The 17,692-nt window shown below is 39.6% G+C and overlaps 1 protein-coding gene across 1 annotated transcript in view; it reads left to right on the top strand.

The window, feature by feature from the left end:
• The window catches only part of SLC1A3 (solute carrier family 1 member 3), a 108,882-nt gene extending 92,980 nt beyond the window's left edge, over nucleotides 1-15,902 (top strand). The window contains exons 7-10 of the mRNA XM_036740874.1: nucleotides 4,894-5,127; nucleotides 6,530-6,724; nucleotides 10,508-10,642; nucleotides 13,696-15,902. Of these exons, the coding sequence (XP_036596769.1) occupies nucleotides 4,894-5,127; nucleotides 6,530-6,724; nucleotides 10,508-10,642; nucleotides 13,696-13,900 (769 nt within the window). The 3' untranslated portion in view covers nucleotides 13,901-15,902. The remainder of the gene's footprint in view (nucleotides 1-4,893; nucleotides 5,128-6,529; nucleotides 6,725-10,507; nucleotides 10,643-13,695) is intronic.
• The last annotated feature ends 1,790 nt before the right edge of the window (nucleotides 15,903-17,692 follow it).

Here is a 17,692-nt window from a genome sequence, read left to right on the forward strand (position 1 = left end):
GGGATTCCCAAATTCCCAACACTCCACCATATGATTCCCCCTCTCCAAGGCTACTATTTCTTGGGTTGGGAAGTTATGCCTCTGCTTCTCTGTAGTCTGAGGCCCAAAACACACCTCTCCTCTTAAGCCTGTGTGCCTGACCCATGGTAGAACATTCTGAGCTCATACTGGTCTGATCAGCCACAGTCAGACACACCACAACTTGACTCTACCATAGTGATGTCATTTTGGTCCTCTTCAAGAAGGAAAGACAACAACCAATCAAAATGTAGGAGTTTGCTGAGTTAGCTCAAACTGGGTCCTGAGAGCCAGTTGTTAAATTTTCAGTGTGAGTGCTTATGCCTCGGAAATATGTCAGTGTCACAAATCAGAGCTTGATATGATGTTTTGTTGATTGCCTAGACCTAAGAAAGTGATAGAGAAAATGTCAATAATGCTGATTAACCTTGAAAATGTGTCATGGGTGAATTTTTTTTTTCTTGAGAGTCAGTTGTTAAACCTTCATGAGCATACCTACTGACCTCATGGGTAAAAAAAAAAGTCCCCTCTCTTTCCCTTCTAGGGGAAAGAACCCCACCCTAGGCCTTTCTTAAGTTTCTGGTCTTTAGACTGTCTCAGTTTTCTCTGGATCTCTAAAAAGGGGATCTGTAATTGACCTGTTCTAGATAGGCCCAACACAGAAGCAGGATTCCAACCCACAACAGCCTGAGCCAAATACCTTATCCCAATCATCTGAGACTTTGAAGGCGCCAGGTAGAAGTTCCCTAATCCTCTTATGGCCACACCCTCTATGAGAAGAAACCTCTTCACTAATAGATTTACCACCAGTCATCTTATCAAGTTGATCAGGGAACTCTCCTAATTAATGCCCTAATTAACTAAGGTTTTGTTGATTGATTGATATAATATAAATACTTCTGAACTAAGTGGAATGGGGACTTGTGCTAGTTCCACTGGAAATCCATAGAAAGAATTCATCTGGTCTGAAGATTTCTTGAAACTATCAGTAAGCCTTAGGCAAGTGATTTAACCATGTTTGCCCCAGTTTCTTCATCTATAACATGAGCTGGAGAAGGAAATAGCAAACCACTCCAGTATCTTTGCCAAGAAAACCCCAAAGGGGGCCACAAAGAGTTGGACACAACTGAAATGATGGAACAACAAATAAGTTTCCTTACTTACGTTTACATGTTTATTTTTTAATAGAATCAATTGCCTTCCCCAGTACCAGTGAAGGCTTATGCCCTAGCTCCCTCATTTTTTAATACAACTAAAAAAGGGTACCAAATCTGGGAAAGTGAAATTTCTTCTGTTTTAAGTCCTTGAGGAGGTCATTACCAGACACAGGGAGGCAGTCAGTGCATGCTTTCAGATGCTAAATAAACTGAATTTAGCTCTAATGAACAGCTGCCAATCCAGTTGCCTCCAATTACACTGAAGTGCACGTAGACAAGCAGAGAGCAACAAAAGAAACTTATCTTCAGTGATGCAAAACCCCAAAGGATGAATCCAGGAAAAAAACACACATTACATACACCCTGGAGGGTGGGGGGTTGGGGCAAGGTGGCATACAGTGACACTTTGTGAAGGACTGGTCCAAATGGAATCTTTCTAGCACTCTCTCCTTTAAACAGTGATGGGGCCAGGCACCATCAAAACGATGTCCAAGGCTGTTGTTTTTTATAGTCACCTCAGCACAACAGTCCTAGATGAGAAGAGGCACCTTCCTTTCTAACATGGTGGCAGACATGTGGCATGTCCCCTAACCAAAGCACCAGTGACCCTAAGGACCCCCATCTTTGGCTGCCATGCTCCTAGGTATCAAAGCCAATGGTAGTTGGGCTGTATAAGTGGAACATGCTTAAGAAGTAATTTTGAACACCAAGGGACAGTTTGTTGCAAAACTTATTTTAACAATCTTAATATCAGGAAACAAGGACAAAGTCTCTACCCAGAGGGTAACATTTGCCTTCAGAATCGCAGTAGATACTTACTGAGGGCCTGCTTTATCCAAGGCAGCGTGCTAGGCCTTGTAGGGGTAAAAGGGGTCTACGAAAGCCTTTCCTGAATCTCCCTAATTGTTAGCATTCTCTCCTGACTCCTCATATATGGTAGTGGAGAAACAGAAAGAGAGACAGAGAGAGAGAGACAGAGACAGAGACAGAGAGAGAGGTGCAATAAGCCATTATTATTATATGTTTATATATGTATGTGTATGTATGGTATATATATACACATATATGTACATGCATACATGTATACGTATATTATGTCTGTGTATGTGTATATATGTATTATAGTATATGCCTGTGAATATGTGTAACTACGTGTGCATGCATTGTGGATGTATATGTATAGTGTGTATATATGTGTATCTGTGTGTATATCTATGTACATGTAAGTATGTAGAGAGTGGGATATTAATGGATATGCTGTAGCCCTCAGTAAAATGTTAATTCCTTGACAACAGAGGCTTTTTCTCTTTAACACCTAGCACAGTACCTTGTACCTAGTGGGTGCTTAATAAATACTTGTTGAACTGGATTAGACTGGATCTGGCTCTCCCCCGAAGAGGCAAGACCATTTAAAGGCATAGGTAGAGTTGTTGGAGCTGCTTTTGTTTCATCCCTTTCTGGTATGAATGAATACCCAAAGTCCTCCCTGGCACCTAAGATGGAAAGGCATTTTTTTTTTCTAAAGAAAGCACTCAGCAGCCTCTATGGTTAGAAATGCCTTTTGTCTTCTCTGCCCCCAAAGCCTTCAGAGCCCAGGGGAGGAAAAATCCATTTTTCAAGAGTTTGTACAAGCTGAACATGGATTTTAGACACAAAGGCCAGTCACAATGTTGGCTCCACAGGAGTAGCTAACCCATGAGCCCCTAAAAGGGAGGGCTCATTGAAATCCTTGTGGCACTGCAAGTGAACATTTATCTTCATATTATTAAAAATCCCTCTACCTTTCATCTCTTTGATGAATGAAGCCCATTCAGTGATACTGAATGGACCTGGCTGGTTATCCTTTCCAGCTGTACATTAGCCCACACATTCTGCACTCTTATTAAATTCCATAAAACAGGTACTGCTGTGATTTCCTGGTCTGTGTTTTTAAAAGATTGTTGCCAGCAGTAATGGATGTATTTTTTATCCCCTCCAAAAGCAACCTACAAGGTTCCCCATAGATACCTTTTTGTTGGCAATTTTATTCTGTTCTTTCAGAGATATCAGTTTTTATACACTGCGGCCAACATTGGTGCCGTTGGGATCCTATAGGTCATGCACCTCTACAAGGAGAAAAGACTCTGCCCCAAGATCATTCCATCCTCTTTTCAATTAATCATTGTTTCTCTCTGAGCCAGCAGGAGTAAGCTCACAAATGACAGCATTGGGGTCAATAAGAGCTTTACGGTTATTATTTATTGAGTTAGACAACAGTGTTGTAGGTTGGCAGGTGTTCCAAACTGGTGGTAATCAAATCCTCCAGATCCAACGACTTTGAGAAATGGAAAATTCTACAGAAGCTTTCAAAGCCAGAATGCCATGACTCCTTAAATACGTGTTTCATTACAGAAGGACAAGGCTATAACTAGTTTGGGGGAAGTGAGGCTTCATCCCAGGGGCAGTGAAATTTCGAGAGCACTAACAGCATTTGCATTCCCTCTAGTTAGCAAGAATAATTAGTCAAAACAGCAGAGTCACCAGATGGCATCCTTCCTCCCACCCTGTAGCTACAAAACCAGATTAGTGCCTTGTCACCTAGCTCTAGCCCAGCCCAGTGCATGCAACACCACCCCCGCCCCCAACCATGGTGACTTTCCCCATCAGCAACCTTAGGTCATCACTCACAGAGTTAATGCCTCTCTTTGTCTCTCTGTCTCTGTCTCTCTGCCTCTCTTTCTGTCTCTGACTAGCTTTTTTTCTGTGTCTCTGTCTATCTCTGTTGGTCCTTGTGTGTGTGTCTGTGTGTCTGTCTGTCTGTCTCTATCATACACACACACACGCACACGCACAAAGTTAACTAAATGTATAACATTGACATTATGTAAGATTTCCTTGACTTAATTTTATCAGTATCCCTTCTGTGTAGCTGATGCTTTCCAAATTCTGGTCAATAGTTCTATATGTCCTGGATAGTATATATTAGGGACTTGATGCCAGTAGACATTACCCAGGTGAGGTAAAAGGAGAGAGAACTGCCTCTTATTTTGGCTAGGAGAAAGAAAGGCAACATGGAGAAATTCTGAAAGTTAGGAAGCCCTTGCTATGGAACAAGCAGATAAAACAAAAATAAACACAGAAAGGGCATTTAGGAGATTTGATCAGATACTGAAAGAGAACCTGGACAGAAAAGCTTAAGAAGTCCATGATATTACCCTGTTATCTGGTAACAAACTAAATAACTTGAGTTTTTTTAATTCTTTTTTATTTATTTGTTTTGAACTTAAATACAAAAAGGAAAAAATAAAACATTTCCATGTAGAAAGCTCAACATAAAATGAGGATTTAATATAAATCATGAATTTCCTTTTCACAGTTTACTTTTTTTTTAAAAAGTCATATAAGTACTAGAGAATTTTCAAAGCTACCCCACTTTTCTGTGCTTCCTTCTAAGCTTTTTTTTGTTCTCTGCTGTGCACTTTTTTCCCTCCCTCTCCACCTCAACCTAGAAAAGGCTACCATTATACCCTAAATATGTTATGTGTATGTAAAACCCTACTGTCCATACTTCTATTAGGTCTTTCTCTAGATGTTGATAACATCTTCCTTCACAGGTCCTTTGTAGTTGATTTGAATATTTATAATACCCAAAATGACTTAGTTGTTCAAAGTTGTTCTAAATGACTTGTTACATGGAAAAGTAAGCCCCGAGTTTGATTATCCATCTGCTTCTGTGTAGGTATGCTCCACTTGGCATCCTCTTCTTGATTGCTGGAAAAATTGTTGAGATGGAAGACATGGGAGTGATTGGTGGGCAGCTGGCCATGTACACCATCACTGTCATCATCGGATTGCTCATTCATGCAGTTATCGTCCTCCCTCTCCTCTACTTCTTGGTAACTCGAAAAAATCCATGGGTTTTTATTGGAGGCTTACTGCAGGCACTCATCACGGCCGTGGGGACATCCTCCAGGTACCTGGACCTTCCCTGGGGTTATTCCTATTCTAAACGAGGATCCAAGAGGCAGTATTGGTATGGTTGGTCCTGGAAAGCTCACTGGCCGGGGGGATAGATGACCAGAGATAATCTCAATGATCTGGTGACCTGGGACAGGTTATTTAATTGCGCCAAGCTTCGATTTCCTCACCTGTAAAACAGGGACATTAAGGTCATTGTGGGATCTAATGAGATAATATATGTGAAAGCCCTTAGAAAAAATAAATCCAGTTACAGATATGAGGCATTATTATTTAATTTTATCTTATTTTTATTAGCATCTTTTGTTTTTTACACCTTCATTTTCAAATATCCCCTTCCCCAGTAAGCTATCACTTATTAAAAAGAAAGAGAAAAAAAACCCAACACATCAACCCTGCCTGACAGCATATGCGGTATTCCACAGCTCTAGACTCCGGCCACCCCCACCACATCCCCACATAAAAGGTGCATTTTTCTCAACTTTTCCCTGGAGTCAACTTTGATCATTATCATTACACAAAGTTCAGTTTCACTGAGTATTACTATTATTAAAAGTTATCTTGCATTTTATTTTAATAGTTTTTTTTCAATTACATATAAAGAAAGTTTTGAACATTTGCTTTTATAAGATTTTGAGTTCCAAACTTTTTTCTCCCTCCCTCCCTCCTCAAGATGGCAAGCATTCTGATATAGGTTATATATGTACAATTGTATTAAACATATTGTGAAAGGAGAATCAGAACAAAAGGGAAAAACGAAGAGAAAGAAAAAACAAACAAAAAAGTGAAAATATTATGCTTCAATCTGCATTCGGACTCCATAGTTCTTTCTCTGGATGTGGATACTGTTTTCCATCGCTGAGAAGAGCCAAGTCTATCAAAGTTGATCATCGTACCATGATTGCATTTTATTTTAAGAAGTGACCATTAGTTTGATGTGGCAAGATTTTTTAAATTTTTTAATTTTCAGGAATATGAATTAATTTAATTGCTTCTATGATAACATTCCCATTTGGACTTACTTGGGTGACAAGGGTCTGTCTTCTTTGGCCTGGAGGAAGGATGAGCTTCCTTCTCCTACCCTCTGTTTTCCATATCTTTCATGTTTACATGTGAAGGGAAGATGGTTATGCTCCCCCCAAAGTGACCCCTTGCAGAGAGAGTCATCTGCAGCCTAGCCTTACAGGACATACCTATAAGGATCCCTGAGCTGCCATTTTGTTGATGACAGGGAACAAACACCTACTCCTTCATGTAAAGGGAGACCAACAGAACAGATTGCTTTGTTACTAGCAAGTTATTACCTGGCAGAGGAATCCTCTGTCATAGTACCAAAATGTCAAATAATACCAAATAATGTACCTTCCTAGTTTTAACCCTATTTAACTGTCTTTCAGTTCTGCTACCCTTCCCATCACTTTTAAGTGCCTGGAAGAGAACAATGGAGTGGACAAACGTGTGACCAGATTTGTTCTACCAGTGGGTGCCACCATCAACATGGATGGGACTGCTCTGTATGAGGCCCTTGCTGCCATCTTCATTGCTCAAGTTAATAACTTTGAACTGAACTTTGGACAGATTATTACCATAAGGTAAGTGCATATGCATACACACACACACACACACACACACACATATGTGTGTGTATTTGCGCAGTATTTTCCTTAAGAATGGTTTTAAAAGATGGGAACAAGACCTAAGGTTTGGGGAATTAAAAGAGGAAAGGGAGACATACCAGATGTCATTAAAAAAAACTTATTTACTGGTTAAATTTTTTAAAAGTTTTTGTTGTTGTTGCTATGTCACTTTACTTGTGTCTGACTCTTTGTGATCCCATTTGGGGTTTTCTTGGTAGAGATACTGGAGTGGTTTGCCATTTCTCCTTCAATTCATTTTACAGATGAGGAAACTGAGCCAAACACGGTTAAGTGATTTTCCCAGGGTCACACAGCTAGTAAGTATCTGAGGTCAAATTTGAACTCAGGTCCTCCTGACTCTAGGGCCAACATTCTATCCACTGTGCCATTTACTTTTTTTTTAGCGTGAACTTTTCTAACTCCCACAAAAATGAACATTGCTATGTACATATAACAGAAAACAGGATTACATATGAAGGATGTAAATATATAATACATTTAACATGTTAATTTCAAAAGTTGTTCTGCTTAGGAGCTAGGTGGCACAGTGGACAGAGACCACTGGACCTGGAGTCAGGATGCCTTGAATTGAAACCCAGCTTCAGACAGGAACTAACTGTGTTAGTTGAGTCACTTGCCTCAACTTTCTCAACTGTAAAGGAGGATAACAATAACACCTGCCTCCAAGGGTTGTTGTAAGGCTCAAATGAGATAATTTATAAATCACTTAGCCCATTGCCTAGGACATAGTAAGTAAGTGCTTAAATAATGTTTGTTCCCTTTCCCTTTGTGTTTGTGATCTCTTCTGTGCATTTAAAAAAAAAAACATTTCAATAGGACTATTTTCTTTCTTTTCTTTTTGTTAGCTTCCCTATCACTAGTACCCATCCCTCTCACCAATCCTCCACCATCCTTCACCCAAATAAATAAATTTGTTTAAATCTTCCCTTATTACAAATGTGCATAGTTAAGCAAAACAAATTCTCTCATTGACCATGTCCAAAAATATATGCCTCATTCTACATCTTGAGTACATCACCTCTCTATCAGGAGGTAAGTAACATGCTTCATCATAGATTCTCTAGAGTCATGGTTGTTTATTGCATTGATCAGAATTCTTAAGTCTTTCAAAGACTTTTTTTCTTTATAATATTGTAGCCATCTTATCTTCTCTTGGTTCTGCTCACTTCATTATGCATTAGTTCATAATGAATCTTCCCAAATTTCTCTGAATCCATCCCTTTCATCATTTTATAACATGATAATATTCTACTACATTCATAATTTTCAGCTATTCCTCAATTGATGAACACCCCATTTTGTTTCCAGTTTTTTGCTCCAACAAAAAGTGCTGCTATTTTTGGTTACTTTTATATTTTATATTTTTTATATTTGAGTCCTTTCCCTCTTTCCTTTATCTATTTGGAATATAGGCCTCCTAGTGTTATTGCTATGTTAAAGGGTAATTCCATTTTGTTACTTTTGGCATATAGTTCCAAATTGTTTTCCAGAGTGGCTAGACCAATTTATAACTCCACTAACAGTGCATCATCAGGCCTTTCCTTCCAGATGCCTCCGAACATTGTCACTTTAAATTTTTCATCATCTTTGCCAATCTACAATGACTGTGAGGTGGAACCTCATATGTTTTAATTTAATTTTCATTTCCTTTATTATAAGTAATCTGGAGCAGTTTTTCTTTTTTCTCCCCTTTTCTAGAAGAGGATGTTGTATTTTAAGATTTTGCTTTGGAAAAAAAATCTATGCAAATACTATATTTCAATAGCACTATGACCAAATGAAATTTAACACATTAATGAGATCAAATGGAATTCATAAATTAAGGAAACTCCAAGATAAATCTGGCCAAATGAGGACCTTCAATAACTAACTCAAAATAACATACTGTATTAACAGGCACAATACACAGTGTTGCTAACTGCTGTGAAGGCCCTTAATGGGTACAGGGGATCTTTAAGTTTAATAGGTTGGACAACACTTGATTGGGGATTAACAGTTAGTTTTCAGAATTAAACAAAAGACCCCCAACTCTCTCCCCCAAAATATTTGTAGCCACTTAAATTGTGAATGGTTTACCAAAAACAAAAAGAGGGGGAAAATCCTTTAAAAATTGTTTCAATAAATATGTCAACAGTTAAAAATCTAGCTATGGTTATCATTCAAGACATTACATAACTAAGACCAAATCAATTTTATAATTCAAAATGAACTCTACCCTCATATTTTATTTCTTTAATAAAAGCAAACATGATGAATTAACCTAGCTGTTTACTTGAATTATACAAAAGTAGCATGATTCAATGTGAAAATAAGGAACTGTCTGCAAATCTCCCCAACAGTAATAAATCACAATATATAATGCATACAGGACTCATACAGAGCAACAAAGTCTTCTACAAAACAAAAACATTTTAATACCTTTAAAACCTAAAGTTTTTCATTGAAATCACTCATGAAAAAAGATTCTCCGGTTGGAATTCAGACCTCAATTAGTCAAGCATCAGCGAAGCTACAGCTATTTACAAAGAGATGATTCTCTTCCCCAGTCACAATGCTGTAATGTCTCTGCTTCTTTCCCCTCTCTATATTCCCAACTTCAACTTTTCTTCAAATCATGAGAATTGAATCTGTTGAACAACAGAAATCTGTTGATATGATATTGTATAAACCATAACGTTTTGTCATTGGCCATCTGTGATTATTAAACCAGCTGGTAATTGATTAGTAAAAGCTCCTTGAGTGAGTTCCTCACTTCGTCCATCTGTGGTTGTATGGGGCAGTTTTTTATGTGTTTGTTGATAGCTTGGATTAGAAGCAGTTTAGCTGGCACAGCAGATAAAACACTGAGCCTAGAGTCAGGAAGACCTAAGTTCAAATCCAGCCTTGGACACTTACTAGTCGTGTGACCCTGGGCAAATCACTTAACCTCTGTTTGCCTGAATTTCTTCATCTGTAAAATGTGTGTAACAATAGTACCTACCTTGCTGCAAGGATTAAATGAGAGAATATTTATAAAGCACATAGCCCAGTGCCTGACACATAGTAGGTACTTAATAAATGCTTGTTTCCTTCTTCCCTCGAGAGTTGCCTGTTCATATCCTTTGTGCACTTATCCATTAGGGAGGGTTGTTGGTTTTTATAATCCGAAATTATCAGAACTGGATTGGCTCATTCCTCAAATTATTCCTGAGGCACTGCCAAGTAGTAGACCAGACTATCTCATTTTTATTTATTTTTTTTGTCCAGACCTCTGATTTTCATCCAGGTATGGAACCTCCAGAGTAGAGACTTCCTAGATAAATTCAGTATGGGCTGGGTCCCTGAGAAGTAAGGTGCTTTGTCCATGGGGTCATATGTCAGTGATGGGACTTGAACCCAGATCTTCCAGACTCCAAATGTGCTCCTCTCTACTACTCTATGAAAACTGGCATGTGTATACTCTGGTACCAACATGAAATCAAAAGGCTCTGTGTGATTGCTAGAACCTTATCTCTGTTTGCATCGCTCCTACGTATGAGACAGGATAGCCATCACCTGATCAGAGTGTCTGGTTTACATTTTCCTAGAACAGTCCTAACACTCCTGCTCCATGCTATGAAAACCCTAAGTTAGTCATATTGGCGTGGGCAATGTTTTTCAGTGTTTACTGTGTACTGGGGATGAATTCTTTCCAAACATTGACACGTTTTTCTCTCTACTTGGTGCCTCATTTAACAGCATCACAGCCACAGCTGCCAGCATCGGAGCTGCCGGGATCCCTCAGGCAGGGCTAGTCACTATGGTCATCGTGCTGACCTCCGTCGGGCTCCCCACGGACGACATCACCCTCATCATTGCTGTGGACTGGTTCTTGTGAGTATGAGCCAAGAGCATTCAAGAATCTCACTCACCACCAGGGGTCTCCGCTGGGCTTCCAGAGCCCCAGGCAGCAGGCAACACAACCAAGTGGAGAAAGGCAATCCAACCGAGGATTCCATGGCCCTTGTTCACTGCTGCCCAGCCCATATCTAGAGATCAAAGGCTTCATTCACAAAGTTAGGAGATACCATAGGTCCTTACTTCCTTATCAGTTTGTACAATATGGCTGGCTCTTCTACTTTTCACTTAGAAAAGCAGTTTAGTGACCAGGAAACTGTTCTGTATGTCAGCCTGAAGTGTAGATCGGCACAAACATTGTCACATGACTCAACATCTCAAATCAGCAACTAAGCCACAAAAACATTAATTTCACACTTGGGCTGGGCCATCATGCTGCCTTTTGTTTCCCGTTCCAGTGGCATAATAGGGCACACAGATGGTTTGTGTCTGAATCAAACAAGGACAAAGACACAAGTACAGTCAGTGGGAAGATGGATGATAGTTTTGGAAGTGGAGGCATTAACTAGCTATGTTCGTCCCTAGGTCATGTTCTAGGAATAGAACCGCACCTCCCCATGCCCTCACGTCCCTACCTCCAGGTCCATGTTTCCTCCTTTTCTCCTCCGCATTTGAATTTTTCTTCTTTATTCCTTCTACCACTATTCCTTTTCCTTTTAAAACTTTCTTCTCAGGAAGAGCATGGCCACCATGGCAGGATAAGAATGTTTTGTGCCATCCTGTGAACTGTGCTAAGGGTGTCTGCACTTAGCACAGCAAGGGCCTGACTCATATAGGTGCTTAATGAAGGCTTATTAATTGATTCAGACTGCCATAGTTATGTGACTGACCTAAATTATTGAAGACAGCTCCATCCATGAAGGATCTGGAGGAATGATCATAGCTGATAGATTAACTCAAGTGTTATCAGGAGAGGGAGAGAGAGAGAGAGAGAGAGAGATTGAGAGAGAGAGAGAGAGAGAGAGTTTCCAGCACTAGACAAGGAATGAATTGCTATAGAGAGCGGGGGGAGTTTTTAAGTAAACATTTTATAAACAATTTCACAGTGTAAAAGAAAGTGAGAGTCATAAGAAAGGGAAAATAAGGAGGAATATGAATGAGGAAGTCTCCAAGAAGAAAAAGGAAAGAAAGAATCTCCAAAACTACTTCAGCCATTAAATGGCTTCTGGCCAATTATGAGTAATCTGAGGGTAACAGCTACAGTTAGAAATATTCTACTATCTCCTGTATAACCAAACAGTAACAAGATTTTTAAGCCAAATAAATTAACCAGCTTTCTGAACAAGTTGGGAATCACTGTGAAATTCATTCATTATCATTCATTCCTTCATTCACTAAACAAAAATGTATTCACTGCCTATGTATTAAGCATCACTCTAGGTACAGAGGGAAATAAGCCAGCCCTGCAGTTTATTTATGGCTGATCAGGGACCTGACCAGTACATAGGTATACCATGTTGCATAAAGACATTGGAGCATCAAAGTGGGATGTGAGGACCAACTAGGGGAATCATGAAAGGTTTCATGGAGGAGGTGGCATTTGAGTTGTCCTATAAGGAAGGGTAGGAACTCATAGGAGAAAGGGGAAGAAGGGCATTTAGGAATGGGGAGAAGTGTGAATGAGGAGGGGAAAAGATCAAAGTGAGAAAAACTCTCTGTGACCAAAGGCAAAGAGAACATGCATTGGCAATACTAAGGTGTTTTCAGGAAGAGAGGGGAAGAGCTGAAGGAGTTGATGTCAGATGCTGTTGGTCTTCCCAGTTCACCTGTTTTGTTGCTGTGCAGTCATTTTCAGTTGTATCTGACACTTCATGACCCCATTTGGGGTTTTCTTGGCAAAGATACTGGAGTGGTTTGCCATTTCCTTCTCCAGCTCATTTTACAGATGAGCAAACTAAGGAAAACAGGGTTGAGTGACTTGCCCAGGGTCATACAGCAGAGTAAGTGTCTGAGGCCAGATTTGAACTCAGAAAGATGAGTCTTTCTGACTCCAGGCCCAGCACCCTATCCACTGCACACTGCCTAGCTTACCCATTTATTTTACCATTTGTGTAACTTTGGGCAAATGACTCAACTTGGCCTCCAGCAAGTATTTTAACCTCTCTGAGCCTTCATCTCCTTATCTATAAAATGAGAACATTGAACTAAATGGTCTCTTGAAGTCACATCCAGATTTAGATCTATGATCCTATAATATTATACTTCTTGGAACCTCGGTTTCTTCATCTGTTAAGTGAGCCAGGTGGATACCATGGTTTTTAAAGTCCCTCCCAGCTCCACATTCTTTGATCTGGTAATACTAAATAGGAAATTTAATTCTCTTTGCTAAGGGTTGGGACTCTGAGGGTAGGGGTGAGGGCCAGAGGAGAAATGAAAAGGTTGGACTAGGTTTTGTGAGTAAATGAGTAATGGGGATGAGAAAAATAGACTAGAAGGATTGCGTAGCCCAAATGAGAGTCACCTGGGGTTTTTGTTGTTCAGTGATGTCCAACTCTTTGTGACCCCATTTGGGGTTTTCTTGGTAGAAATACTAGAGTGGTTTACTGTTTCTCCTTCAGCTCATTTTATGGATGAGGAAACTGAGGCAAACAGGGTTAAGTGACTTGCCCAGGGTCACATAGATAGTAAGTGGGTGAGGTTGGATTTGAACTCACAAAGATGAATCTTCCTGTTTCCAAGCCCACTGTTCTATCCTCTGTGCCACCTAGCTACTGTGCTGGGTCTTAAATTTAGGGCAATCAGTCAGAGCTGTTCAACAGACTTTTGGATTAAGTGCCAACTATGTGCAAGGCAAATGCTAATATGCAAGGCAAATACTGAGGATACGGAACAAAAACAAAACAGAACCCACCCACATGCTTGATTTTGTAACTCTCTCCTCCATTGCTCAACAGCCTTAGTCAAGAGTGGGGTACAGCAGGTGAAAGTTAAGGGTTGGGTAAGAGATTCTAGAAAAGTGCCTGGTTAAAAAAAACAACCATGAAAATGGGCACATTGGCAGTGATTTCCTTTCTTTCTTCATCCCACAGGGATCGTCTTCGTACAACCACCAATGTTCTGGGAGACTCTCTCGGCGCAGGAATTGTTGAGCATTTATCACGACATGAGCTAAAGAACCGAGATACAGAAATGGGTAATTCTGTGATCGAAGAAAATGAAATGAAGAAACCCTATCAGCTCATCTCCCAGGAAAATGAGACCGAAAAACCCATTGACAGTGAAACCAAGATGTAGACCAGCACGATGAAACGTAACTTTTCCATCCAGTCGCATCTTAATTTCCAGAAATCCCTTATCTTGTTCTCGCTTCCTGATTGGATAGCATTGAAAAATGATCAACAAAATTTTGATGGGGCCAAAATGTGTGGTTGATTGTCATTCTGTTTCTCAAAACTAAAGGAAAAAAATCAACAGTTATAAACTAGTCTTGCCTAGGTATGTGCAAAAAAGAGATCAGAAAGATCGTTGACCAAGTCAACAAAAAAATGCAAGTGTATATGACACACACAACCCTGTAAATGTGATCTTGTTTTTTATAAGCTGGAAAGTCAAAATTAGGTAGAAGAGGCTGGAAATGTATATATTTTTTCTTAACTCCTACTTCAAAATTTCTGGATCTGTAGAACACAATTCGGTTTAGGTCCCAAAATATAGTTTACCTTGATATAAAGGCAACCAGACAAAAGATGGGCAATCAGAATCTCTCTTTATCTGACTTGTGTCTTCCTGTCTCATCTCACTAATAGCAGAATCTACGTCCAAGTGCATAGGAGAGGCCAGCTCAGGGACTGCTGGCCATGAGATGTCTAACACCTTGGTGTCCCTTCCTGGCATCTTGCAATAAAAGGCATTTCTTAGAGGGGGAGATTTGCAGGGAGGATATTTCTAAGGCAGAGATGGCAGGGTGGTTCCCCAGTCCTACATCGGAAGCCATCTTTTCCAAATTGGCAGTTGTGCCAAGTGAGAGGTCATTCCAAGAGTGAAACTTCACCAAATATCCTGCCCGTGCTTTGGTAAGGGAAAGGAGAGAAGAGGTTGAGCTGCACTTCCTTTTCCTCCCAATAGGGGAAATTTTTTTTTGGGTTGGGGGAGAGGGGAGAATTGTTGCCCACTATATCTACTAAGAGTAGTAATTTAGAAAATAAAACTGAAAACTAATAGAGTGCTCAAGCTTTTAATGGCACTAGGAAAAACATGAAGAGCAAGATAGTGAATGGATGGCATATGTTTCAGAAATGTAAAAAGAATTTTAAAGAGTTGACATTATAGGTCTCCACTGGGGAATATAAATGGAAAAAATAAAAGGGGGAGAGATTTAAAATACTCTTTACTCTGATGTGTTTTCTGTTCAGTCCAAAATCATTCCCCAAGGAAACCTGAAGATCAAATTATCAATGTTATATATTTTCATTTTCATGCATATTGAAGGAGTCAAAATGGAAGAGGTTTACAATGTAGTTAGAGATGGAGAAGAGGTTGAAAGTTGAATGAGGGCCTCTCACGTCAAGCTCTCTTCGTGATCAAATATTCACTGAATAAGGAAATGAGACATCTCTTTGAGTTAGAATTCCACTCATCAAATTATTCACAATATTTGACTACATCATCCTTGTCCCCAGGAGAAATGACAAATGATTGTTGAGGTGTTGTTCATTGGACTTAGGGAGGGAGCATTAGTTTAAAGCAAGGCTACTCCTCGGTTTTGAGTCAAAAGGCAGGTATAATCCCCCCCCACTTAGGAATATCCGGTGAAAGTGATCATCTGGGAGCTGTCAGACAACGCAAGCTGTGCTTGAGTCTATAACTGAAAGCAGCGAAGGATGGATTTGCTTTTGCTAAGAGGTTGAATATCTAGACACACGCATCCTCTGATATGTAATTAGAACTATTTTTATAGAAATTCAGTGCATTACATGCATATAAAAAGTTAATGTTAGTCTATATGAAGTAACATTTAATGTTTATTGTGGCTGTATTTGGCAAATACACTGCAAAGACTTCATGAAAATGGCTGTCTTTCTATGACATCTTTGGAGAAAAATGGATTGTGGCACAATAGGTATCTTGGGGTTTTTGTTTTTGTTTTATACTAACTCTGTTTCTTACAGAAATCAGGTACTCTAGGATAATCCCCTTCTACCCTTTATTGGCTTTGCAGGTAGATACATCCAGTGTGGACTGAGAAACATTACTTTGTAGATGTATTTTCAATAAAAAAAAATAGTTTTACATTAGCTAACCTGTGCAGTGTGGTATTTTTCTTCAATAAGTAGTATTGGTAATAACTGGAAATAAGTCCTATGGTGGAGCAAAAGGCTCCATTTTGGAATGGTACTGGTAGGCTGGATAAGGCTGATGGAGAGGAAGGAAGGGACTCTTGGAAGAGATAGAATAATAAAGCAGCATTCTTTTCTACAGTGGTATCTAGCTCAAATAGAAAAGGAAGGGAACTAAACTATGCATAAGGATTCCATCGGGCTGTAGATTGAGTTGGAAAACCATACATTAACATTATCTATGTTCTACTGCATTTTTATTTATTTTCTTAAATATTTCCCAATTCCATTTTAATCCAGTTATGTGGGTGTTTGGTACCTCTATTTTACTAGAGCTTGTCCATGTGTTATTACTGAGTCAAATTTCTCCAATGCAACCAATTAATCCCAAAATGTTATTACAAGTGTGAAGATCTACCCATGATCCCCCTTTTTCTTCTTCCCCCAAAGTTGTTTCCAGTCTGACTATTCAATTAAATCTATCTTTGCAATTGTCATTCCCATGTAGCTAGTGACTCAGTGGATAGAGCCCTGGGCCTGGAGTCGTGAAGACCTAAGTTCAAATCCAGCCTCAGATACTTACTTCCTAGCTGTGTGACACTAGGCAAGTCATTTAACATTAACATCTCTTTGCCTCAGTTTCTCCAACTATAAAATGTAATAATAGCACCTATCTTCAGGGTTGTTGTGAGGATCAAATGAGATAATATTCATAAAAAAGCATTTAGCTCAGTGCCTAGTACACAGGAGGTGCTATACAAATGTTTATTCCCTTCTCCCGCTCCATTCACTAATGGAGTATGATCATAATCATAATAGTTAACACATAGTACTTCGAGGTCTACAAAAGTGCTTTACAGATTGTGTCTCAGCTGATCATCACAACAACCCCTGAAGGTATTATCATCATTTTACCGATGAGGAAACTAAGACTTATAGCGGTTAGGTGACTTGTCCAGTGTCACACAGCTGATAAGTGTCTGAGGCAGGATTCACTCAGGTCTTCCTGATTATAGGCCCAGCATCATATCTAACCACTGCACCTCCCAGCTGGCTGCCTTGAAGGCAAAGCTTTGTAAGGCACTAAATAAAATCTAAAGAGATCTTTCCGAAGAGATCATTATGCCACACAGCAGCTTTTTAAAAAAAATGTTTAAGGAAACCAGAAAGCCTGCAGCATTAACATTTTTGTTTGCATGGTGCTTCTAATGAAGAGTTAGGAGACAAAATCATTGATTCATAAGGTTAGATTCAACCTCCAGTGATCATTTGGGCCAAATACCTACCTTCAGGAAGGATAAGCCATCCCAGATGGGTGGGCATCTAGATCATCAAGAAAAAGAGATGCCACAACATCTCCTGGAAATCCACCATCCTGCCAGCAGTTTCTTTATCAAGGATCTCAGATTATAAAATTTAGAGGTCGTCTCACTGCTGCTCCCATTTTGCAGATAGAGAAGCCTCTCTAAGTGAAGGAATGTGACCAATTTCATAGAGGTAGCGAGTGGCATAATTGGAATTTGAACTTGAGCCTTCTGATACAAAATCTAGTGTTCTTTATAGTCCTGACAGGCCTGATGTTCATTTTAGCTTTCCTCAAGGCCTTGACATTGATCAAGACCCTACTGGTCACCAGGTTCTGTCAGATATATTGGAAAAATCCCCAGAAAGTTTCTCCAGCATTTCCATTTCCCAGTCCCAATCTCCTCTGCTTAAGCTCGCTCCTTTTTTCCCTAATACTTGTATCAAA

Source organism: Trichosurus vulpecula, chromosome 1, assembly GCF_011100635.1.
Source record: "Trichosurus vulpecula isolate mTriVul1 chromosome 1, mTriVul1.pri, whole genome shotgun sequence".
NCBI lineage: Eukaryota > Metazoa > Chordata > Mammalia > Diprotodontia > Phalangeridae > Trichosurus > Trichosurus vulpecula.